A 26,019-nucleotide genomic window follows, 5' to 3' on the forward strand; every position below is an offset into this window, starting at 1 on the left:
ATGGGATGACTCCTCCAGGGAGGTCTGGGCGATGCTTAGAGCTCCTGGGTGCCCTCAGCAGGGGAGAAGTGGGCCCATGGAGCCATCCACCCCCCATGCTGGCTGGCAAGGCGAGCAGTCTTCCTTTCTTTCACCGTTAGAGCATGGGCTCATGGAGACTCGGTGACTTCTTTAGTGAGCCTGTCTTAAAATGAGGCTCGAGAAGTCACACCACACGGGGACTCACAGAGCTCAAATCATGGCCCAAGCTATGGATGTCTGAGGACCCAAGTGTTGTCCTGGAACCCATGCTAAAAGAAATCTAGGCACGGTAGTACCTGCCTGTAACTCTGGTGCTGGGGAGACAGAAACAGGGGGGTCCCTGGGGCTTGTCAGACAGCCTGCCTAATATATCAGGTGAGTTCTGGGCCAAGGAGAAAGCTGTCTTCATCCCACCATAGATAGATAGATAGATAGATAGATAGATAGATAGATAGATAGATAGATAGATAAAATAAAAATGTTGACAGTACTTGAGGCCTAAAGAACAGCATAGTCAAGTGACCCTCTAGACATGCCATGTGCACATACACACATAGACACACACAGAGACACACAGACACATATACACACAGATAGACAGACATGCACACACATACAGAGGCACAGAGACACATACACACAGACAGACACAGACAAACACACACAGATGGATACACAGACACACACACACACGCACATGCACATGAACACGAACAGACACAGACAGGCAGACACACACACACAATACACACACGCACACACAGAGGTTCTCTAGCTCTACCCCACACCTATGGAAATGAGAGATTCCCTCAATGTGCAGTGGATAGTGTGGGATTTGGAACCTGCTTTGGTGAGGGTACCCCACTTCTGGAATAATCAGCAAATGCCCTGGGGGATGTAGTGTGGGCACGGAAAGAGGTCAGGTTCCTTGGTGGTCCTGATTCTCTTTGGAGGAGCCAAGTGTGCTCTGTGGTGACCACACAGCAGCCACATGGGAAGCTGCTTCCAAGCCTGCTCCAGGCACACGTGGCCTACTTCACTGTTGTGCAGCTGCTGGGAACACAGCAGTCCCGCAGCGTAACCTGTAAGCAGCCAAAGCCTTAGCGCACTGGGCACAGAGTAAGCTGCAAGAGCCCGATAGTGCATGAAAACTTGCCTTGTAGCCCTGGATGTTCCCGTTCTGGCTCTCTGGGGGTGGTGGGTCCCATGTGACCTCCAGCTGGCTGGCCGTGAGTGGGGTCACCTGGACATTCTGTGGGGCCATCGCTGGAGCTGTGGAAAGAAAAGGGGAAATAACTTGGGTGGCTTCCCATAAGCTGGCTGGGACCCACCAACCCATGTCTCCAGGGCTCACACAGGACGTAATTCTGTGACAGACAGCATGGGAAACAGCCCTGGACACCACCCAAGTTTGGGAGGCCTCAGGTATAATCACATTCCAGGTTTCAGGCTCTTGTGTTCCAGGCAATTCTTAGTCCTTTGATGCCAAGGAAGGTTGCAAGCTCTCCCAGAGGAACCTCCTCTAAATGCACAAAGCAGACTACACAGTCACAAAGAACATTGATTCTGCAGAGATACAGTTAGCGAATGTTGAGACACATACACTGTCTGGAAACCCACGTGGAACGGGCTGGGAGATCACCCACTGGGAGACAAAACAGTGAGACATGGAAGACAATTGGAGGTCCCAGAAGCACCTGGGGCATGGCAGGGACCCAAGAGGCTCTGCGGGTAAGAAAGCCACAGGTAGCAAGACATCCCTGACCGGGGGGTGGGGTAGGGTGAGAACACTGTTCCCAGTGGAAGGAACAGAACACAATGACAGCTTCTTTGCCACTGCAAGTTCAGGTGCCTCTGTTATGGTGCCTGCTCCCAGAAAACTCCAGAGACACAGCTGCCCGTCCACATGCACAGGGACTCTGGTGTCTGTGAACATGGCTGTATGTGCATTACTCTGACTGCAAGTTCTGAACCTGAGGCTGTTCCTCTCCCTCCCTCCCTCCCTCCCTCCCTCCCTCCCTCCCTCCCTCCCACCAGAGCATTTCCTGGGGTGCTCCATCCTATCCCAGGTTCGATATACAAGCAAAAGTTGTAGTGGCCAGAGGGCAGTGGGCTGCCCACTCTGTCCCTCACAGCCATTAGGGAGTGGAGAACAGTGCAGGGAGAGGGAGCTGCGCTCGGGACCGTTTTGCCCACTCTCCAACAGTTGTCTCACGGTTGGTTCTCAATTCCACACCGGTACCTTCTCGTGGCAGGCTGTTCACTGCCTCTCGGGAAATAGTCCTGTCTCCCACTGAGTGCTCCTCACAGACAATCTGGTTCCTGGTTGAACCCTAGGGTTGCATGGAGTTATCCTAAAGAACTAGCCCCTAGGGGACAGAGGCTAGCCCACTAGCCCAGCCCCACCTCACCTCCTTCAACCTCAGCTTGTGGGCCCAAGAGCACTAACTACCAACTGCTCTTTATCACTTGTGTGTGTGTGTGTGTGTGTGTGCACGCACATGCAAGTTTGTGGTATGTATATGTTCATGTGTATACAAATGTGTATGCAGGCATGAGTTTATATGTGTGCAGGTATGTATGAAGGCCAGTCAGGTTTTCACTGCTCACTTCTCATTTTATTGTGTGTGTGTGCGCACCTGTGCATGTGTACGAGGACAGGTGTTCTCCATGCACTCACTCTCCACCTCTCCACCTTATATTTTTTGAGGCAGGGTCCCTCACTGAACCCTGGAGCTAAGAGATTCACTCAGCTAGCCAGTCAATTGTATCTAGGGAATTCACCTGACTCTTCCCCTCTCCACCTCTGGGAACACTGGGGCTTTTAGGTGCCTGGAATCCAAATTCAGGTCCTCAAGCTGTGCATGCATAGTGAGTTCCTTAGCGACGGAGCCATCTCCACACGCCCTGCTGGCTGCCTTCTGATTTGAGTCTGTCTAGAGGCCATCAAAGGAAGCCACAACACCATCACTGTCTAAGGAAATTTTGCTAGCATGGGGCTCCTTTGTAGAGATAAGGCCACCTCACGAGCAGTAGGTCACCCCTTGCTCGCAGCTCCCTCCCCTGCTTCCTGCTCTCTCCCCCCACCCATGCAGAATAAAATAGTAATTAACACCCGCCCAGCCTGACATGCCTATTTATTTTGGTCTAACTGTGTGCTTCTGCATTATCGCTGCCCACCCTGCCGCTAATGGAAATGTTAATAGCCCACACCAGGTTGTTGTGACAGATGCTGGGTCTCATTATCAGAAATTCTTATTTACCGCTCCATTAAACAACAGAATCACACAAAAAAACAATTCAATCAAAACTAACTGGAGGAATTTTAACAGCCGCATTAATAATCCAAAACATAAATAAAGTTAATGTCTTCTGCATGTTCGCCGTCGGCAACTCGATCACAAAATTACTGTTGTACAATTAAAATCATGAAAGGCGGAATTGAGCACGGCCGTTACTCTGGTAGGCCGGCGCATAGATCCCTCCTCGGCACCCCCAAGCTTGGCTTTCCAGAGACTTGGCAGAAAGCAAAGCCCGGACGGCCCTGGCTGTGCCGGTCCATCTGCAGCAGGTGGCTGGGTGAGCCGCACACTCGATGTGATCCCAACCACGTGGGGGGCTCCAGTGCCGTTCGGCTGAGTGGAAAGAGGCTGAATGAAGCTCCCAGATGAGACACGCCTGTGTCCGCTGTACTGCAGCGTGGCGTTCTATGCTACAAAAGTACTGCAGGTAACGCAGCTAACAGGATGCTGCTGGCACATGCGGGGAGGAAATAGACAAAATGTGCTACCTTTTAATTTTTGCTCCTGAGAGCTTCAGGGCTTCCAGCCTGCCTGGAGAACTTAGCCATTAGGAAGGCCTGTTGTTTGAATGTGTGAGATGCACATAAATAAACATCAGCCAGTGTGTGCGTGTACGTGTGTGTGTGGTGTGTACACATTAATGTGTGCACGCACATGGCTGTTTGGGTGTGCCTGCACATTTGTGTGTAAAAGCCAGGGGTCAGGTCTCTGTCAGTTTCTCTCGACCTTCTTTTCTGAGACCGGGTCCCTGGGGTGGTTTGAAAGAAAAATGGCCTCCTATAATTTGGGTTCTTAGAGAAGCTAAATAAGAAGGAGAACCCAAAGAAAAACATATAGGCATCCTCCTGAATATTAACCTTCATCAGGTGATGAAAGGAGACAGAGACAGAGACCCACATTGGAGCACCGGACTGAAATCTCAAGGTCCAAATCAGGAGCAGAAGGAGAGCGAGCACGAGCAAGGAACTCAGGACCGCGAGGGGTGCACCCACACACTGAGACAATGGGGATGTTCTATCGGGAACTCACCAAGGCCAGCTGGCCTGGGTCTGAAAAAGCCTGGGTTAAAACAGGTCTCACTGAACATAGCGGACAATGAGGGCTACTGAGACCTCAAGAACAATGGCAATGGGTTTTTGAGCCTACTGCACGTATTGGCTTCGTGGGAGCCTAGGCAGATTCTTGGATGCTCACCTTACGAGACCTGGATGGAGGTGGGTGGTCCTTGGACTTCCCACAGGGCAGAGAACCCTGATTGCTCTTTGGGCTGACGAGGGAGGGGGACTTGATTGGGGGAGGCGGAGGGAAAGGGGAGGAGGAGGTGGGGAAGAGACAGAAATCTTTAATAAATTAAAAAAAATCTAAAAAACAAAAAAGAAAATGGCCTCCATGGGGCTCATAGGAAGGGCTGCATTATTAGGAGGTGTGGCCTTGCTGGAGTAGGCGTGGCTTTGTTGGAGGAAGTAAGTCACTGGGGACAGTGGCTCAGGGTCTTCTCTTCCTGCGGCCTGCCCATCTGGAGGTAGAACTCGCAGCTCCCTCTCCAGCACCACGTCTGTCTGCATGCTGCCACGCTTCCCTCCATGATGATAACAGACTACACCTCTGAAACTGTGAGCCAACCCCAATGAAATGTTTTCTTTTATAAGAGTTACTGTGTCTCTTCATAGCTACTGAAACCCTAACTTAGACAGTCTCTGCCTGAACCTGGAGCTCACTGACTCACTAGGCTGGCCCAGCAGTGAGCTCTAGGGATCCTCCTAGTTTGGCCTCCCTAGGGATGAGGTTACAGATATGTCTTAGGAGGCCTGACTCCTATGTGGGTGCTGGGGACGGAACTCAGGTCCCCTTCTTTCATGGCAGGTGCTTTACCCACTGAGCCATCTCCCCATATTTTTTAATGCATGAAATTGTTTCCTCAAAGCATTTTGACTGGCAGTTTCCCCAGCATCTGCTGGCTGGATGCCCACAAGCAGTATCACTCGTAAAATAGGAGGCCATGGTCACAGCTGTGGTTGGCTCTGCATGCCCGTGTAGCAGCTAACATGCCAACATAGATGAACTGGCAGTCACTACATTGTCCTTGTCATGGTGCAGACAGATCTCTTCAAGCTATTGATAAGGAACCCCAGGAACTTCTGGGGTACTCTGCAGCTGACAGTTGTAAATCCCCCAAACAAAACAGCAATCATAAAAAATAGTCACATACATGAAATCCCAGTGCTGTGGAGGCAGAGCCAGAAGGACCCCTGGGGCTCACGAGCCAGCCTAACTGAATTTCTGAGTTCAAGGTAAAAGTGAAAGACTCTGTCTAAAATTCAAAGTGGAGGGACGCTGACATGTGGGTCTTCCACTGTCCTCTACACACACACATACATGCATTGCACTTGCAATATACCTGAGCACACAAGAACACATGTACACACAAACACATGTGTATACACACACACACACACCACAGCCATTCATGTACAATAGCTATCCTCTCACATCGGATGTCATGTTCTTTGCCACGAATGTATAGCGCTGGCTTGTTGCCCTTGACGCCATGTTTGGATGGACCCACAGCAGCCCTGGACTTAAGAACCTCAGAGCTTAGGAATCTCGTCATAGCAAACACACAGGACATGCAGGCTGGCTGCTGCTGGCAGCTTCTGGCATGTGTTGAGCCAAGAAAGAAAGAGGTTGGCTAGTCTAGTTGGCTTTCTGTTGTCAGGTAAACGCAATGACCAAAAACAACTTGGGGAGGAAAGGGTTCGTTATATCTTAGAGTTCATTGCCGAGGGAAGCTAAACAGGAACTGGAGGAGAGACCATGGAGGAACACTATTACTAGCTCAGGTTCACATAGCTTTCTGACACAGCTGAAGACCACCCCACCCTGAGGTGGCCCTGCAATCATCAATCAGGGAAATGCCCCATGGACATGCCTGTAGAACAATCTGATGGGGGCGATTCTTCAGTTGAGAATCCCTTATTCCAGGTCTACTTTGTGTAAAGTGTCAATAAACACTAACTTCTACAGATGGCTTCACTCAGTCTTTGGCAAGGCAGTGGAGCCTCCAGAGAGCCCCCAAACCCCCAGCGCCCTGGGATGAATCCTGAAGGGAAAAAGATATTCATCCACTCAGTTCTAAGAGTTCTTGGAGAAAACATCTATGTGTGTGGGGGGAGGTCATCCATGACTGACATGCAGGGTACCTATGATGTTAGTACGGATTGTCAACCTGACAGGATTAAGAACAATTTAGGAGGCAAGGCTGGGCATGTCTGTGAGGGAATATCTAAACTCAGTTGAGTGTCACGAGCCATTTCCCTCCTAAAAATCATTACAGGAACCATCACCCTGGGGAGTCTGCAGAGAACCCCACACCCATAATTATGTTCTATTGACAAAACCTGTCCCACACCCAATTAAGCTGTTGATGGAGAGCTATCTGTTAGCGGAACCCACCTCACATTCCAGCTATCCAGGGAACTAGGTGTGGCAACTTGTGACTTCCTGGCCTACCTCCTGGCCTACCTCCTGGCCTACGTGACGAACCTGGCCCACGTGACCTGGAACACGCGGCAAGAGTCCAGTTTCCCTACCCTTCAGGGGCTATATAAACAGCAACCATGATCCTAATAAAGGGGGCTTTGACAAATCTGCTTGGCCTCATTCTTCTGTCCTAGCTCATTCCCTTCCAGGTAGCGCCCCTTCGAGACCCTGGAATAACTGATTGCAGGGTGGGTTACAAACCCCCTAGACTGAGTAACCCACCAACTCAATCCACAGTTGAGTAGGGGAGACCCTCCTTGAATGTGAGAAGCACCAACCATCCCATGGGCTGGGGTCCTAGACTGAATACAAAGGAGAAAGTGAGCTGAGCACCTGCATCCATCTCTCTCTGCTTCCTGACTGTGGATGTCATGTCATGTGACCAGCTGCCTCCTGCTCCTGCTGCCACGCCTTCCCACAGTGGTGGACTGTGAACCATCAGACTATGAACCCTCAGACTGTGAGCCAAATAAACCTTTTCTTTACATTGCTTTTGTTGGGTATTTTGTCACAGCAATGAGAAAGTGACTAATATAGTTTCTGAGGGGGCCTCACACTAGGCATCTACTATTGCTAGGACCACCCTAAGTCACCCTGGACACCCACTATTGTCAGGGCCACCCCAGGTCACCCTGGACACCCACTATTGTCAGGACCACCCTAGGTCATTCTGAACACCCACTGTTGTCAGAGCCACCCTAGGTCACCCTGGACACCCACTATTGTCAGGGCCACCCTAGGTCACCCTGGACACCCACTCTTGTCAGGGCCACCCTAGGTCACCCTGAACACCCACTCTTGACAGGGCCACCCTAGCACTATTGACAAGGCTATCCCAGGCCACATTAGGCATCAACAGTTGCTAGGGCTATCATAGGCAATACTGAAGATTTCTGCTTCTCCTCAATTGCCCTCCGTCACACAGGACTCCCACTTTGACACTAGACTGTGGCAGGCCCCACTAGGTTGCCAAGTTTAGTTTTTGTGATCGGTGACTTAATAATAATTTGAAAAGAATTTGAGAGGCTAGAGGTAGAGCTCCGCAGTAGATTATTTCCCCAGAGTTATTGAGAATTGAACGTACTTCTCTTTTCTTACTTTCTTGTAGCTCAGCCTGACTTCAAACTCCTGATCCCCCTGTCCCTGCCCCTGGAGTGCTGGCATTAGAGACACGAGCCACCACATCTGGTCCCTGGCAGATACTTCAGTGCTCAAAGTTACTTCTGAACCCTCCTTCCTGCAGACAAACCTAGCCTTTGATGCCACCGTAATGACCTTTATTTTCTTGTTTAAGCACTGAGAGCTCAGACTCCTATCCTGCTCAATAGCTGTTATCACCGTTTGTAAGATAAACAGAGTTGAAAGCCACTCACCAGCGCTCTGCCTAAGTTGAGGTTTTTGTTTGTTTTCTCCCTTTTGGCCTGTACAGTGAGTTTCCCATCAAAGCAAGACCCAGGTCTTGACAGATCATGATTAGATTACACAAAAGCCAAGCAAGTCAGTTTCCTGGTCCCTCACAAGACTCATGCTGCTGAGAAAAAAAGTCTTGCTCTCATTAGGCAGCTTGAAGTTTCCTATGGATTACATCCCTTGCCCTAGAATGACACATCGACCTATATTTCAGCCCAGATCTGTTTGACCCCCAACTCAAGCAGTTTCATGACAATTGAGGTAGAAACTTGTAGAAGGACACTGGAGCCCACAAGCCTAGGATAAGAGAAAAGGCCACAGAGAAGACACTGGGGCTGGGGTGTGGCTCAGTGGTAGAGCCCCTGCCTAGAATCCCCCAGTGGGGGGCTAGGGTGTGGAATGCCATCTTCCTGTCTTCTCCCCACTTCTAGGGTTATGTTTTCCCCTGTGCATGAAGGCTGAGCTCTGGGAACACTGTGACTCCATTACACACTCTCAAACTTCCTTCCTGCTAGATGTCCTGAAACACTCTGTGTTGCAGGAGGTCCTTCCGTTCCTCCAGCCAATAACTCTGTCCCAGACTCAAGTCAATGCTCAGCTTGCTTCCCTCTGAGATCAGAGTCTCCAGTAAAACATGGAGACTAGAGTTTCCTGTGAGGTCTATGGAATCAGGGGCTCTCATTGGATACTCATCTCATAGTCTTGATGTAAGCCCTTGTCCTGTCTACACACAGCCCTGCATACAGCATGGGTACCTGTGATGTCACTGCTGTGTGCTGGGTTAGCGCTGTGAACCTGATGGCGCAGTCCCAGGAAGCACGACAACTGCGTTAATTACCCCGGAGCGGCTGCCACTCTCTTCATTATAAACGCGCTCTAACTAGCACAGCTCCAAATCCTTTTAATTTCACTTAATGGGCTCCAGGACTGGCTTAATGTGTCACTAGAGGGAGCTGAAACAGCTAGAAGCGTGGTTCCCTTTCTCTCTTTCCGACCAACAGTAATTAAAAACCTGTAGGATTAGAGGAAAGGTAAAACCCACATTCTACAGGAAGATTGTTTTTGATGTCACTTAACAGCCTTGTGTGGCCCAAGCTGGCCTCAGATTCACTACGCAGCTGGGAATGACCCTCAACTCCTGATCCTCCTATTCCGCCTCCCAGATGCTGGGTTTACGGGAGGATGCCGTCACTCCCAGCTTATGTGGTGCTGGGGTGGGTGATTAAGAGTGTCTGTTGCCCAGGTCCCTCTGTCCCACCATCCACTCCAGGTAGTTTCTGATTGCCTACAACTGCAGCTCCCGGGGAACTGGTGCCCTCTTCTGGCTTCCATAAGCACTGCACTTGTGTGCACAAATCTACACACAAATACACACAAAGACACAAAATTAAAAACAAATAAATAAAAATTGTGATGGACTGAGGAGTCGGATGGTTCAGGAAATGAAGGCTCTTGCAGCCAAACTTGATGACCCGAGTGTGACCCCTGGGACCGACATGGTGGAAGGGGGGAACCGGCTCCGGAAAGTTGTTCTCTGAATCCACAAGCATACGGAGGCACACGTGCACCCTCCACACACAAAACAAAATTTGAAATGTAATTTTGAAAGCCATAGCTTTAAAGTAACAGTGTAGTGACAGTTTCAAGGCACTGTCCTGTCTTCCAGTACCCGTCAAAAGTCACAGAGCCCCACTGAGCCTGAGGGACTGTGAGTGCCAAGTGTTGTCATCTCTGCTCTTCAGGGAAAATTCATGGCGCTCTGGCCCTTCAGCTGCTAGTGGGCACTTAGTATTGGGTCCCTGCTGAGTGGAAGAGGGCAAGACCTAGCTCTTTTCTAGAGAACTTAAAAGACTGCTGTGTGCGTGTGTGTGTGTGTGTGTGTATGTCTGTGTTTACGTGTGTGTATCTATGCATGTGTGTGTATATCTGTGTATGTGTGTGTCTCTCTTTGTGTATGTATCTGTGTATGTGTGTGTATCTCTCTGGGTGTGTATCTGTATGTGTGTGTGTGTATGTGTGTATGTATCTCTGTGTGTATGTATCTTTATGCGTGTGTATCTGTATATTGTGTGTGTATCTCTGTGTGTGTATCTTTCTGTGTGTGTATCTGTATGTGTGTGTAATGTGTATAGATCAGAGGTCAAGCTTTAGTGTTATTCTCAGGCACTGCCCACCTTGATTTTCGAGACAGGGTCTCCCCCTGGCCTGGAAGTTGCCACATGACTTAGGCTGGGTTGCCGTTGAGCCTTAAGGATCTGCCCATCTCTGCCTCCCCAGTGCTGGGATTAGAGCACATGCCACAATGGTTTTGCTTGCTTGTTTTCATGTGTTCTGGGGATGGAACTCAGTTCCTATGCTTGCTCCGAAAGCTGTCTATCCACTGAGCCATCTCCCCAGCCCCTGCTTGTGTACGATGTTGGGCTGGACCCTAGAGCCTTAGATAGTCTAAGCATATGCTCTACATGAGGTATGCCCCAGCTCCAGGGTGGCTCTTCCTGCTGGACTAAGATTGACTGCATGTCCGCAAGGATGTGAGCCTCTGCCTCAGGCTGTGAGCAGCTATGAACAGGGCAGAGACATGTCGCCTCAGCCTCTCTGTAATGGCTTCAGGAAAACCCACTGGCAGTGACTATACAAGCAGTCTGTGTGGAGAACACTGCCAACCCCGCCACAGGATGTGTAGAGACTCCAGCCAATCCCTGAGTGGAAACAGGGACATGGGGAAGGCAATGGAATCCCCAAGTCAGTTTGTTAATGAATTCACTTTACATCAGAATCCCAGAATTTGCTCCTCTCCTCTCCTCTCCTCTCCTCTCCTCTCCTCTCCTCTCCTCTCCTCTCCTCTCCTCTCCTCTCCTCTCCTCTCCTCTCCTCTCCTCTCCTCCCCTCTCCTCCCCTCCCCTCCCCTCCCCTCCCCTCCCCTCTCCTCTCCTGCCTCCCTCCCCCCCTCTCTTCCACTTGCTAAAGTGACTGTCAGACTTATAAATGGCTGTAAAATTTTGCAAACCAAGAACATGACCAGAGTTGTTAAATATGAGCCATGTGCGATGAAGGGACAGAAACGGACACAATGGAGCCAGGCAGCTGGCAGAGATGCCCGCAGAAGCAAGGAAAGCTCGAGACAGACTGGTCCACGTGTAAGAATTCAATAGCCACCGAGACTCACAACAGGGAGAGAAGCTGCTGATGGGTTGGTGGATGGGGGGGCGGGGTAGGAGACTGCTTTTCAAGCCATCTCCATCCGAGAAGCTCACTTTCTATCAAGCGCCAAACTCCACTACAGATCTAACTCAATGGCATGGAGTGATTGCTGAGCACAGAGGGGGCCCTGGCTCCATCCTCGGCACTGCATGGCCCAGACTTGATGGCGCATGCGTGCCTATGATGCCAGTACTTGGGATTTGGAGGTCAAGGTCATATAACCTCAGGTACATAGTGAGTTCCAGGTTAGCCTGGGTTATATGACAGTGTCTGAAACACATAAGTAGGTGTTTCCCTATAACGGAATTGAGCTCATGCAAATATCATGGATGAAGTCTTGTTTCCAGCTGGTGGAGCTGGCTTCTGCCTCCTGTGGACTGGATCTTGACAGACTTATTTTTCTTCCCGATTTGTAACACTGGCGCTCAGACACCAGCCTCTGTGGAAAGGCTATAACTACCTTCTCCCCGAGGCTCACAGAGGTAAACAGTACACATTTGATCAAGAGGGGACCCAGAGAGAACACCCACTCTCCAAGCCCCGTCCCACAGCCGAGCAGATGCCTCCGGTAACTCACGTAGGAGCTTTGTGCATGCTCAGAAAACACGAAGAGGGATTGTGCCAGGCCAGGTACACGCTACGAATTCATTCTATGGGCAGAAGGGCCAAGAGCCTTGCTGGGATATGAACCTATGCTTCCTCACTGTGGCTCACAGATTTCTATACCACATCACAATGCTCAAAGGTGAGAGCTCAGATTGGTTGAGTAATGTCCGCAAGGTCACACAGCCAACAAATGGCAGGGCCATCACTCAGCCCCACAAGCTCATTCACAGAACCACAGCTGAGTCTGTTTGCATAACAGCCTCTGAGTACTTCAGGCTGAGGGCCCATGATGCTCAGAGGGTAGCTGTAATTGAGGAATGAGTAGGTGAGATGGCTCAGCCGGTAAAGGTGCTTGCCACCAAGCCTGATAAATTCAGGCTCAATTGGGTGCCACCATGGCTCCTCCCCCACCACGATGACCTGCACCCTCCAACAGTGACCCAAATCAACTGTATTTCCTTCAGTTGTTTACGCCACCTCCATGAGGAAATAAACACACACTCTGGTAAGTTCTCTTCATCAGGGGTTTGTCATAGTAACAAGGAGAGTAATGGGTACTGTGTCAACTTGATGAGACTGAGAATTTCCTAGCATAGGAGAGCTGCCTCTGGGACTGTGTGCAAGGGCAGACAGCTGCCTAGGATGCAGGCTGCACCATCCTGCAGGCTGGGCTACCCGATGGGACACGTGGGAAGGAGGAGGAAGCCTGTGATGCCTGCCAGCTCTTGCACTTCCTCCAGGAAGAAGCTGCTCTACCCCTCCCCACTTAGCGGATGGAAACTGGGAACCAAAAGGAATCATTCTTCAGGAGTCTCCAGTGTGCTCATTAGGAAGCCAGGTCTCTGTGTTTCCTGCAGCTATCTGATTGATGGTGGTGGCCCTTGTCTGGCTGGAACTTACCAGCCTCCCCCACGAAGACCTCCACGGGCACACTGGCCGGGCTCTCGCCGATGATGTTATAGGCGGTCATGATGACTTCATAGCGCCGATACTTCTTCAGATCTGCAAGGTCAAACACCAAGGGTCAGCCTATGTTGGACCAGCCTCTAGAAGTTCCCCTGATATGTGGGCATGCTGAGACAGAACCATCAAGGAGGAACTCCAGCAATTAGAGCCACGAATCCAGGCTGGTTTTGCCTGGACTCTGGAGATGGGTGAGCATCCCTGCCTCACGGCACTAGTCACAGGGGCCCGAAGTCCTGTGCACTTACGTGTTAATTCATATGTTGTCAACGTGGAGCTGCTGTTCACGGTCTTGAAGCTGCTTTGGGCTGTAAGGGGTAAGGAAGGCAGTTAGCGCAGAGGGACACTGTTCCTGTAAACCCAGCGTGGGGTGAACATGAGTCACACAGCAAGCTGGACAGGGGTGCTGTGCTGCTGTCTGCCTCAGTTCTCAGGCCCTGCAGAGACTGTAGGCTTCTCGTTAGCTCCCGGGAGTTACTACCCTCCTACCTAACACATCAAGCAAGACACGCCAGCCTGAGACAAGTGGCGGTGGGCTGGCCCTTTGGCAGAAGGAAACAAACGTAAAGGCATTGGTAGCGGTATAGAGGACAACACTAAAGACACAGGCTTTTATTTCTCCAGGCCTTCTGGGTTGCAGGTCTGTTGGCTGACCAATGCTTGCAAGTTGTGGGACTCCGGTCTGAAGGGGAGAAGAAGGTCACCCATTAAGTGTTCTGGGACTAGGTGTACACACACCTGGTCCCCATCAACCTGTGAGGCACCAGGGACAAGTTTGTGTGCAGCTGGCACAGGTGCCTCTTGGTGGGAAGGATGAGGTAGAGCCGGGAGCCTGTTGCATGCTGGGTAAACCAACATTAGGCAGCTTCCTGGCCAGATGGGGGTGAACTAGGTAGGAAATGCTGCCCAGGTGTTCTACCCTGTCTGTTCCTGTTCCTCATCACAGAGATCTGCCCGCCTCTGCCTTCTGAGTGCTGGGATTAAAGGCATGTGCCACTGCACGTGGCAAAAAGGGAATTTTCTATGCATTTAGGGACCATTTTCGTCCAGAGAGGGAGGTAGAGGGGCAGGGTTCTCAGTTAAGCTGTCACTGGCTTTGGTGGGGTACAGGCTCAGCAGAGGTCAGGAGGTACCAAACACATAGATTAGATGGGTGTGGCCTTCACCTCAGGCCCCAGGTCCCAGCTTCCAGGTCATCTACCTCCATCTGTGCCCCCACTGGCTTCACACTGCACTGCCTGCTCCCTCCCTGTGCCATCGCCTGACTCCTCTATAGTACTTCCCAGCATGCCTTGCATGGAGCAGACAGACATGGAAGGCTCACCTGTGAACCTCCCCCAGGAGAGGAGCACCGCTCACCTGTGAGTTCAGCACGCAAGGCAGAGGGACTCTTGAGTGTTTTGGCCTCAGGGCCCATGCCTGTCTCGGACTCCAGCTCACGGTAGTAGATCCTGTAGCCTTGCAGAAGGCCATTGAGGCTCTCATCCCGGGGAGGCTGCAGAGACATTGTACACTCAGCCATTTGGGGATATTATCAGAGTCAGTATGTACAGAAGGCTTAGTAGCCAAGACCTTGGTGTAAGAGTCTCTAGTTCAAGCCAAGGTTCTTTGATTTTTCACAAATCATCTTTACACATATTTTATTTTATGTTTATGATTGTGTGTGTGCACGTGCACACATGCACTCACATGTGCAGGCATGTATACACACACACACGCCATGACATGGATGTGGAGGTCAGAGGACAATTTCCAGGAGTTGATTTTCTTCTACAGTGTAGGTTCTAGGGCTTGAACTCAGGTCGTCAGGCTTGCCTGCAAGCACCTTCATCTGTTGAGCCACCAAGCAGGCTCTAAACCTCTAGTCCTTGATGGCTAAAAACAAAGGAGAGCTGGCGAGACAGCTGGCAAAGTGCCAGCCTTGCAAGCTCTAGGATTTGAGTTCACCTCCCACATGAAAAGCTGGGCAGGGAGCTGCATCCTTGTGATCCCGCACTGGGGAGGACACAGGAGGATTCCTGGGGGCTAGCCTAGCCTACTTGGTGAATTCTGGGCCAATGAGAGACCTGGTCTCCAATATTAGTGTAAACATCTACTAAGGAACACGTGAGGCTGTTGTCTGGCCTCCATGTGTGTATGTGTATGTATGTACCCATACATGTTTGTAACACCCCTCCACACACAACCCCACACACAAGTGGGGAGTAGTGTGTGTGTGTGTGTGTGTGTGTGTGTGTGTGTGTGTAGCACTGAAAGCACTCTTGGAAACAGTATTTGTGAACTTTCTAGCTGGGGAGGTGGGGGTCCCAGGCCTGCCACGAGGACTGGTCAGCAGCTCCTGACTGCCTTCTCTCTGAGCCTCAAATGCAGCGATGGTACACAGCATAGCTGCTGGACAGAGGTGGAGGTGTGTAACCAGATGCCTGGGAGGCTTGCTGGGTCACATGGCCTTGTTGTCTAAGTGGTTCGCAGACTCCCAGTGCCAACCAGAGCTGTGACTCTGTCCCAGGACTTCTGCCACACACCATGGGCCACAGCGGGGAGTGCCCCTACTTCGGCTATGGTCTCAGCTAGTGGGAAACTGGGTCTCAGTGTAGCGGGGCAGTTACTTCAGAAGAGACTTTTCCTTTCTTTCTCGTCTGACCCTTTCTGAATGTTGCTGGCAGCATGTGGGGGTCTCCAGTGGCTCAACTTGTCTTCAGACAACTGGATCAGAAAAATGAGCCCTAGCCCAGGGACTGGGGGTCAGGTGAGTTTATTTTGTTTTTTTCTTATCTGCTCTTAGAGTGGTCAAGTTTAGGCAACAACATATAGGTTACCCAACCAGATTTGAATTTCAACGTGCTATTGCCAAAATTAATGGTATAACACTCCAAATTTACTGTTACCATAGTGTGTGTGTGTGTGTGTGTGTGTGTGTGTGTGTGTGAGTGTGCGCGCGTGCGTGTACATGCATATGGGCTGCTTGGGTGCATGTAGGTGCTGTTTGTGTGTATATACATGTGGAGGACAGAAGACAATGCTTCAGGTGTCTGTCCTGTTGTTTTTGAGGTAGGGTCTCTTACTGGCCTGGAGCTTGCCAAATAAGTTATGATTGTCAGTGAACCCCAAGGATCTGCCTGTTCCTGCCTCTCCAGTGCTGGGGTTTTAAGCTCACAGGCCTGGCTTCTCCTGTAGGCAAGTATTTTACTGAGCCATTGTCCGTCCTCTACCACCCTGTTAAGGCAGGAAGCCAGCGCTTTCTGAGAGTAAGAGGCATTTCTCTGCACATCTAGCATCTACAGGAAAGGAGACGGATCTGTCCCTGCGGTGAAGCAAGAATAATGCCGTCCTTGGCTGTTCTTCCAGCTAAGTGGCCACAAAAGGCTCAGTGCCTCTGTCTCCCAGACTGCAGGTTGTTGCTTCATAGATATGGTCGCCTAAGGGATGGAATTGGCTCCGTGCCACTGGACCCCTCCTGAGGAGAAGTGGGCCCGTCTGCACTCTGCATCCTCATGCAGGCACTAGGCAGAGCCATTGAGAAGTGGAGGTTCCCCTGAACAGCTTGAGGATTAGTAATAGCCTGCATCTCCTCGGGGCTATGAGATCTGCTCCAGGAACGACAAAGAGCCATGGAGGCGGGGGAGGAAGAACTGTGGAGTTCCTGAGGAAGCCTCAGTGCCTGGAGCATGGGGAACCGACAAAAGTGGCTTGTATGCTGCCCCTGAAGGAAGGAAGAGTCCGCCATGACACAACCCATGGTAGCCATGGCGCTCTTTGGCCTAGACGGGGCAGCCTGGTTGAGAAGTGCAGCCCAAGGGTCCTGGGCCAGAACTTGTATAGGTTTTATGATGTTTTCCACATTGTTGACTTCCAAAATGATCCACAGTCTAAGTCAGGAAACTTGCCAAGAAAGGGCCTCCTCAAAGTCCACTAATCAGCCATTCATGGTTCCCTGAACCACAGGCATTGGTCCTGTGGCAACACACGGATAAAAAGCCCTTTGCCAAGCAAGGGACAGCAAGTATTTCTAAGACCCGGGGGCAGCTTTGTTCCTCCTTGCTGAGGCCCCTGACAAAGAACCAGAGAGATGCGAGTCCCTGTCCAGTGGCTCTGAGTGTTACACCAGGAGTCAGCTCTTGCAGCTCCGATAACACTACGTGGCCATGCAGAAGGTTCCGGCACAGTCTTTACTCACACCAGCGGGAGGTGGGGATGGCAGGACTCGGGCTAGGCAGATGAGATGGCACGGGCTCCCGTTTCTGGGATCCGGGCTGGCTCTAATTAGCAAGAAGGGAGGGCGAGTGGGCACATCAAAAGCTCGCTTCTGGACTCTGCAGGTGCCAGCCCTGCAATCCCCCTCCAGGGTCACCTTCAAAGCCTGCCCGTCAGTCTGGGATCACACCAGAGCAAGGATGGCTAAGACCTGGCCAGCTCTGCCGAAGACACACAGGCTGGGGACAATTACCACAGGGAACACGGGGAGGATTGGATCCTGTTCACTCAAAATATCAACCGAACAGGATGCATGGGCAGATGGAAACGCTAGAGACATAGTGCAGTTGTACCGCTGTTGGCAGACACACGACCCCAGTCCTTGAGTGTGCAGGCTGAGGGTAGGGGGAGGAAGTGTTAAAGGTTGAGCCGTTTCTAGTCGAGTCAGAGGATGGAAAGGGAAGAGGCCAAGCCCCTCTACCGGCCAGCATTAAGCTGGAGCCATATTTGCCTTGGAAGTCCCAGAGTATCTCAGAGTCGAGTTGTGTGCGGTCCCAGCAGGTATCTGCTGTGGTCTGGATGGGAGAGCTGTGTGCTACAGGCCTCCACCCCTTCCCAGTTTCCTTCCTGTTGGTGTGACACAACACTCTGACCTCAAGCAATCCAGGGGAAGAGAGGACTTTATATTTCTCGTCACAGTCCAACTCTGAGGGAAGTCAGGGCAAAAATTTAAGAAGGGGCTTGAAGCAGAAACGGTGGAGGAACGTTGTTTGCTGCCTCACTCTCTGGCTTGTGTTAGTCTTTCTTATACAAGCTGCTGGCCCAAGCAGACTGGACCCTCTTACATCAATTAACCATCAAGATAGTCCTCACAGACATGCCCAAAGACCGACCTGATAAAGACATTACTCAATTAAGACTCTTTTCACATGACTCCAGGCTGTTAATGCTGTCTAGAACAGTCCCCAGCTGAAACTGTTAGGAAGCAGGGCCTAGTGGGAGAACGTCAGGACACGGGAGCCTTGTGCCCTTGCAGGGGACTGTGGGACCCCAGGCTGGTCCGTTTCTCTTTGCTTCCTGGCTATGAGGTGGTTACTCTGTTCCAGTATGCACTTCTCAACAGAGGCTCCAACCTGCCACACTGTGAGCGGAATGGACAACCTTTTTCCTGTCTATATTAATTCTCTCAGATGTTTTGTTATAGTTCAGAAAGTGGCTGGCATAAGCAGAGACGGCAGATTCTCCAAAGGCCAGTCCAGACCTGCCCATGGGCAACTCCTGCAGGGTGGGAGCTTCACACTCATCCAGGGCTTGGTGGTTCTGCAGGGTCTCAGAGACAGCTTCTGTGGAGCACTGCATGGTTTAGTTTGCTCTGTATTCCTGCAGTTTGGCATCATGGTGGAGGTCAAGGGAACAGCCTTGGAAGTCTTCCCAAGTTGTTCCCCCAGATCCAAAAACGATTTCACGTTCTGAATTTAAATCCTGACACTGTAGCCTCCTTATATGCTTCAACTCCCAGGCTATGCCTTGAAGCCCCGTTGGCAGAAGTCTGGCACCAGGCTTGGTCCTTCCTTTGTGGAATATTCCTTTACACTGTGCGAAAGTTATGTTGCTGTGATTGGCTTAATAACGAAGCTGACTGGTCAATGGCTGGACAGGATACAGTTAGGCAGGAAAGCCAAACAGAATGATGGGCTGAAGAAGGGTGGAGTCTGGGAGTCACCAGGCAGACACAGAGGAGCAGGAGATGAATGTGCCATGTTAATAAAGGTACTACCACGTGGCAGAGCATAAATAAGGAACATAGGTTAACTTAAAATGTAAGGGCAAGTTACCAATAAGCCTGAGCTATCTGTCAAGCACTTATGATTTATATTTAGCCTGAGTCAGTTATTTAGGCCTGGCTCAGTCAGGACAGGAAATGTCTATTTACACCTCCCAGTCCTAAGCCTGAAGTTCTTGGTCCAGCACGTGTCCCTGATCACAAGGCTCCGCCTTCCCTGTGCTCCGTTCCATAGCCCTACAGCACCCACGACAGACCCTGGGTGCTGCAGATGCTCAATCGATGCTCATACAAGTGAGTTGAGCATGCTAGAGACCAGGGGGACTCCTTCTACACGTCATTCCACCCTGGACTGGCCATCTATGTGGGCAGAAGCTCAGAGGGACCTGGAAGCTCTTCCTAACTTTGGCAGACTCAGAGTCTAGGATGGCTTTCCAAAAGTCCCTGTTCAAATGCAGGTGACGCACAGTTATGGTGCACCAGAGAGTCAACAACCATTGCCCAGGAGGAGAATGGTGCCCTGGGAAAGACCCGGAAGGACAGTGCTTTGTGGGGTTGACAGAACTGAGTGGAGGGAGAGACCTGTGTTGGGAGGAATAGGACTCTACCATTAGCCTCTGTAGAGATCTCAACTGTCAGCTTGAGGAGATAGAGGCTCACCTGGGACATGGACTTCTGGGTGCGTCTGCGGGGACTATCCTGATTAGGTCAACTGAGGTGAGAAGACCTGTCCACAGTGGACGGCATCACCCCCTGACTGGGAGCCTGGATTATAAAAGCAGGGCAAGAGACATTCATCAATCTCTGCCCACCTGACTGCGGGAGAAACAGGACAGGCTACTTCAGACTCCTGATGCCCAGGCTTCCCCACCATGAGGCACTGCGAGCCCAATACGGGTAGCTTTGGTCGGATAACAGTGAGAAAAGTTACTAAGAAAGCATTCCCCCTCCCAGCTGCCTGACAGGACTGGGCTGGGTCACATAGCTGCTGGCCTCTACCCGGGGCTCCCTCTCTGCTCACGTGAGAGGTAGGTAGGCTACAGAGCCAAGCTCACCCCATGCTACCAAAGAGACCTAGGATTCAGGGAAGCAAAGCACTCGCCTGAGGTCTCATGAGACCATGAGGTAAAAACTAGAATTCAAATCTGAATCCAGAGGGACAGCTGAGGTCTCCTGGGATCTAGGTTTACATCCCTGTGACCCCCACATCTTAGAGAGTGGTACAGGGACTCCCTCTGGGACTAAGGTCCAGTGACTTAGGGACACACAGGGTCCTAGGTCACCTTCATTACAAATACAGCATTAAACAAAGGATGTGTGTATCAGACATTCTGCTGCTGTGATAGACACCCATGAGAGCAACTCGGAAGGAAGAGATGGCTGCTTTGGTGTATGGGTTCAGAGGCTTTGGCCCATGGGTCACTTGGCCCCAGTGTTTCTTGGCCTGTGGTGAGGCCAGTGGCAGAAGGAGACCCTTAGAAAGAGGCAGACCACCCTTCAAGTGCCCGCCCCAGGTGGGGGAGATGCTCTAGAGGCAAGAATGCTTGCTGTATGAGCATGGGGACCTGTGTTCAGATCCTCAGCACTGATGTAAAATCCAGCTGTGGCTGTGTGCACCTGCAGCCCCGGCACTTCAGCAGGGCAGATGGAATCAGGAGAATCACCAGGGCTTGCTGGCTGGCCACTGTAGCTACAATAGCTATAAGCGCCAAGTTCAGTGAGAGACTGTCTCTAAATATTAAATAAATCACATGGAGAGCAATAGAAGAGGGTACCCAATGTCCACCTCTGGCCTTTCCAAGTGCATCCACACATGCGTGCGTCCACGTGCAAGCAAACACACACACACACACACACACACACACACACACACACACACACACACACTTGGCATGCCCCCAGTTAACTGCTTCTTAGACTTCTCCCTCTATGGCTCCACCACATCCCAGGCTCTTCCAGTTCCAGGTCCATCAATAGGTTAGTTAGGTCCCTTATCCAGCTATCTCCCTGAAGCCCTTAGCTGGTTACTCATGTCTAGAACTAAGCATCCCACCCGTTAGACTTTTGGGGGACATGCCACATTCACACTATGACAGCTAGCAACTTTAGAGTCTTTGCCTAGACTGGACCTTCTCTCTGCCTCTTCCTCTGGGGAGACCTCGCCACCCTGCCAAGCGTGTGCATTTGTCCCTCGGGCAGAGCTAAAAGCCTCTCTCCGCTGCTTTCCCATGTACGTCTATTCGTCCAGCACATGGCCCCTTTGAGAGAGGAAAACAAACCCTGGGTTCTCAGCTGCTCCTGGCTGAGGTTGCATGGCCTTTGTCTTGGCCCCCATTACACCCTCAGAAGAAAGAATCCCTTAGCTTATGCAAGAGGTGAGCAGGTCTTTCATTTGTTGGTAAGTATCTTGGGCACGTGTGAGGACGTTTCTAGACTGTGCTGAGGTGAGAAGAACCACCAAAGATGAGGGCGAAACTATTCCATGGCTGGGGTCCTGGTCTGAATACACGGTGAGCCCAGCATTCCTTTCTCTCTGTTTTCTGACAGTGCATGCAATGTGACCGGGTGGCCAAGACCCTGCAATCATCCTGTTCCCACCACGATCCACCACACCCTGAAACTGTGAGCCAGGAGGTGTTTTGTCACAGCAAGGAGCAAAATAACCAGAACAACCTCCTTGAGGTGTCAGGGCACTTGAAGGGGCATGTGTGGGATAAGTGCACTGAATGGATCATGGGGACAGTCAATGCTATCATCGGTTCAGAAGCCTCCCACACTGGGACACACATCAAAATCCTAGGACATGGGCAGTGGACGCTACTAGAGGTGAAGTCTGATTGTCCCCTAAGAGGCCCAGAAAGGCCTTGATGAGGCCCCATCATAGCCTTTAAAAAACATTATTTTTCAGCACATTGCTAAAAACACAAAAGTTATAGGTGAGCTGCTTCCTGGGGAACGAGAACCTATATTTAAACTCAGCTCTTCTTTCTTCGTTCCAATCTCTGATTTCCTAAATTACGTGTAATTTTAATTGTGTTTCAATTGCCCGCTGGTTGACAGGCGTTTATTTCTACAATACACTGGACTGGCCACCTCTCGCTCTGGGCTTTTTGAAATCCGTTTGTTCTGTTGTGCACTGGAGGGCACAGCTGATGGGCACATATGCCAAGTCCCTTTGGTGCGGCTCCATGCCACTTCACAGGCTGTCCGGCAGCCATGGAAGAGACTTGACACCTGTGCTGTTATGAACTGGGACTGGCAGCATCTCCAGGCCACAGCGACTTTATTCGGAGGGGCTGGGATGCACCCCGCCCGGAGCACGCGCTGCCTGTACGGAAAAGATGTGCACCTCATTATTGGCAGGCCAGCTGCCACATCTACAAATAAGACACTAATTTTCTAGTAGAATCTGGCGCAGTAGGAGTGGAGGCAGTCCAGAAAGGCAGGGAAAATTATGGGCGTGAGGAGAGAAAGAAGTCCCTCACCCCAGAGTCTGGTTGAACCCTTTCAGTAGCTGAGAATCGATTCAGATATATCTACCAAAGGCCCTTCTCCCCTCTCAGGTGGAACCTTCAGTTTTCCAGGAATCTCTCCAGAAGCCCCACTGCCAGTAAAAACAAAACAAAACAAAACAAACACCAGGCCCTAAGCCTCTTGCACAGCTTCAGTGTCTGTTTTCACTCTACCAGCTTATACAACTCAACCAAGCCCCCTCATGGTCTCCATTATCAAAGAGGCGGACAGAGGTAGGGAAGGGGAGGGTCCCTTAGAAACTCGCTAAGTAATGAAATTCTGGAAGCTTCCGAAATGGAGTCACAGTGAAGACGCTGAGGCGGGGCTCTCCTCTGGGGAACTGTGCTCACTCAGACACATCTTCCTCTCGACCTGGCCCTTTTCTTTCTACTTTTAATAGATTCTAACTCTGCTTCACACTGGCTCCTCCTGAAATTCTTTTCTGCATTGAAAACAAGGACCTGGCTTTATGTGAGTCAAGGTCCCTAAAAGATTAAGGGATCTTAATTAAGGGCTGCTGCAGGGGCTGTGTGGATCTACGCTCCCATCCAACAAAAAGACCCGTCCTCCCTCCCCTTCCCCTGTGTGTTTGTGCAGGATGAGAGACACAGCAGCCAGGACTTTGAATTTCTGCTTGGAATGTTTCTGGCCTCCCAGCACAGCCTTGAAAGGAAGTCAGGGCTGAAGCAGGGCCCCTAGGGAATAAGGATGTGTGAGGTCAGAGATCAAGCATCCATGACACCTGCTTGTTTGAGGAAAGAGCTGGACCTCTGGGGTCACAGTGGCCTCTGGCATGCCAAGGTCAAGGTCCTTTGTTATTTGTTGTGGACGGCTCCTTGACCCATAGGGCAGATGGGATCCCGGACTGACCCTTCTTGTTCTGTCCTGTCCCCTACACTCTGGGGAAGCCAGAGAAAGCTGAGGGCACAGCAGTGAACTGCCAGTGTCATCAGAAAGCATTTGGAAATATCTTTTTGTCACCTTGAAAGGCACCTGTCGCTGGATGGTGACTCTGACAGTGAGGGACGATGTTATACTCTCAGCAGAGACCTTTGCTGCTAAAGGGCTCTTCTCTGTCCCTCCCGTAGGTGACAGTGTCAACTTCCATTAGGCTGAACCTACTCCTGCGCTTTGGTGGCAACATCAGAGAGCTCCTGGCTGTCGACTTGACAGGATCTAAATTCATGTAGGAAACAGACCTCTAGACGTGTCTATGAGGAAATTTCTAGATTAGGTTAAGTGAGGTAGGAAGATGGTCCCGATGGGTATCATCCCATGGGCTGGGGTCCCAGACTGGACAACAAGGACACAGCAAGCTGAGCCCCAGCATCCATCCCTCTCTGCTTCCTGACTGTGGATGTCATGTGACCATCAGGCGCCTATTGCCACGCCTCCCCCACCATGAGGGTGGACTTTCAAACTGTGAGCCTAAATAAACTCTCCCGCGCCCTTAACTTGCTTCTTGCCAGATATTTTGTCTCAGCAAGGAGGAAAGGAACTAAGGCAAAATACAACCCAACACTTAGGTACCAAGAGACAACACGGTGCACTGAGGGATCAGGACTCCCCAGGAGTCACCAGCCACGACACTAGTTGGGTGGTTCAGGCACTTTGGGTGCAAGGTGGCTCCTCTGGCTGCCTGGTCCTGTCTGTCTTTTTCTTCTTAGTGCGGGCCCCAGGCTCTAGCACCCCTAAGCGTCGGCTCTGGATTGTCTATGAAGCTTGAGCCAAGGTGGGGGCCACACAGCTCTCATGCCATCCGGCCCAGCGGGCCTTGCTCATTCATTGTCCAGGCACCTGCGGGTGCCTCTGAGAGGCGAGTCCTGGCCCTGGCCTTCCACTTTCAGAGGTAAGTGCCTGCCACCCAGCAGGTACCCACTCCCCCATCACGTAAATTAATTTTTAGGATGAGTTTCACCATGACCTGCAAATCACTGAAACTGAGATGTTTCAATAAGTCCTCCCTCTCTTGTGTTGTTTCCCCGCCTTCCCCTTAGGTTTTTGCCACATGCTGAAAGTCAGTCTGACCAACCCAGTGTCACTGAGGTGCTTTTATCTCGCATTCACGCTGGCACCTGCCATTCCCCTTGACAACACCATCAACCCCAAGGAAGAGTCTCAGGCTGCCTGGTCCACCGTCTCCATCCCCCGCTTACAGTGGCTAAACATGGGCTAACCAGGCCTTCCAGTGACTCTGCACACAGCCCATTATCTGCCCTCCTTCAAGGCCTTAGGACCAGGCACTCTTTAGCAGGACAGTGTCGGTTCTGGCATCTGGAGGCTCCCTCACTGGCCAGAAGCTCCACCCGTTTGCTCATTCCTGTGCTCTGAGAGCCCATTGGTCTGAGGGGAGGCAGCAGCCCTGGAGACCTGAGCACAGTTTCCTCTGTGCAGGGTCTGGATGAGTTCCAGTCCTGGGCCAGGGGCTCTGTCTAACTCAGCCCGGCTGCTTCCTCAAGTACAGTCACACACTTGGCATGGGTGTGGCTTGCACGCAAGCTCTGTATAGTTGTCCTGGTTGTCCGAACCCTGGAACAAAGGCGTACTTCAGAAATAAGTGAGGTCCCCCTGGTTCTTACCTGCCACTGGATCAGAACCGAGGATGTGGTGTGCGGTGTGGCTGAGACAGATCCTGGAGGCTCTCCGGGAACTGCAGGGCAGCAGATGGAAGGAAGTAGTTAGAATGGTTCTTTGGGGCACCAGTCACCCTTCAGTGTAAGGAGCCTTTCCTCCCTTCTGTGGGTCCTCTCAGGCCACCCACAACACTCTGTGAGCTCCCGCCCAAGACCCTTTCTGGGCTTCCAAGTCTTTGGGAAAGGGGGTCAGATAGCATTTTCTGAGAACCTAGGTGTTAGTGGTTCACCATGAGCAGGCCAGGTGGTCACAGTGACGTCACAGTGCTCTTAGCTTGAGACACCGAGTGACTATTGGTAGAGATGAGGTTGCTGCTGGCCACCCAGCATACAAAGCCAGGAAGCTGTGGTGACTTTGCGCTGGTCTCTGGAAGGACAAGGCTGGTATGACCCCTGTCATGGACAAGCCTGCTTTGGGACCAATGAGGAGCCCTTGCCATAGATCAGGTGCTGGAGATTTTTCTGCACTCTCCAGGTTCTCTTGTGTACTAAACTGACCTCTCTGTGTCTCCTTGGCTGAGGCGGTGTGTCAACAAAAGCCTGCCCACTAAGTGCTTCTGGAGGGGACAGGACTGGACATGTATACCAGGCTCTGTCTACTTTTCATCCTAGGTTTGCCCCTGTCTGAGTCTCCTCTGATTATTCAGGCCCTCTATCCTCAGTCACACAGGTGGACCCCAGTGTCACCCTCTAGACCAGGGGTTCTCAACCTGTGGGTCATGACTCCATTGTGGGTCAATCAAGTCATTCACAGGGGCAGCCTAAGACTATAGGAAAAACACAGATATTTACATAACAATTCATAACAGCAAATTTACACTTACAAAGTAGCAGTGAAAATAACTTCATGGTT

At 51.2% G+C, this 26,019-nt stretch overlaps 1 protein-coding gene across 1 annotated transcript in view; it reads right to left on the minus strand.

Annotated features, from left to right (window-relative positions):
• Sdk1 (sidekick cell adhesion molecule 1) overlaps positions 1 to 26,019 on the minus strand; it is a 961,631-nt gene that overhangs the window by 49,678 nt on the left and 885,934 nt on the right. The window contains exons 32-36 of the mRNA XM_050163182.1: positions 25,113 to 25,183; positions 14,403 to 14,538; positions 13,292 to 13,351; positions 12,981 to 13,082; positions 1,178 to 1,293 (exon numbers count right to left, since the gene is read on the minus strand). Of these exons, the coding sequence (XP_050019139.1) occupies positions 1,178 to 1,293; positions 12,981 to 13,082; positions 13,292 to 13,351; positions 14,403 to 14,538; positions 25,113 to 25,183 (485 nt within the window). The remainder of the gene's footprint in view (positions 1 to 1,177; positions 1,294 to 12,980; positions 13,083 to 13,291; positions 13,352 to 14,402; positions 14,539 to 25,112; positions 25,184 to 26,019) is intronic.

Source organism: Alexandromys fortis, unplaced genomic scaffold (assembly GCF_014885135.2).
Source record: "Alexandromys fortis isolate MF-2015 unplaced genomic scaffold, M_Fortis_MF-2015_v1.1 scaffold_144, whole genome shotgun sequence".
Lineage (NCBI taxonomy): Eukaryota > Metazoa > Chordata > Mammalia > Rodentia > Cricetidae > Alexandromys > Alexandromys fortis.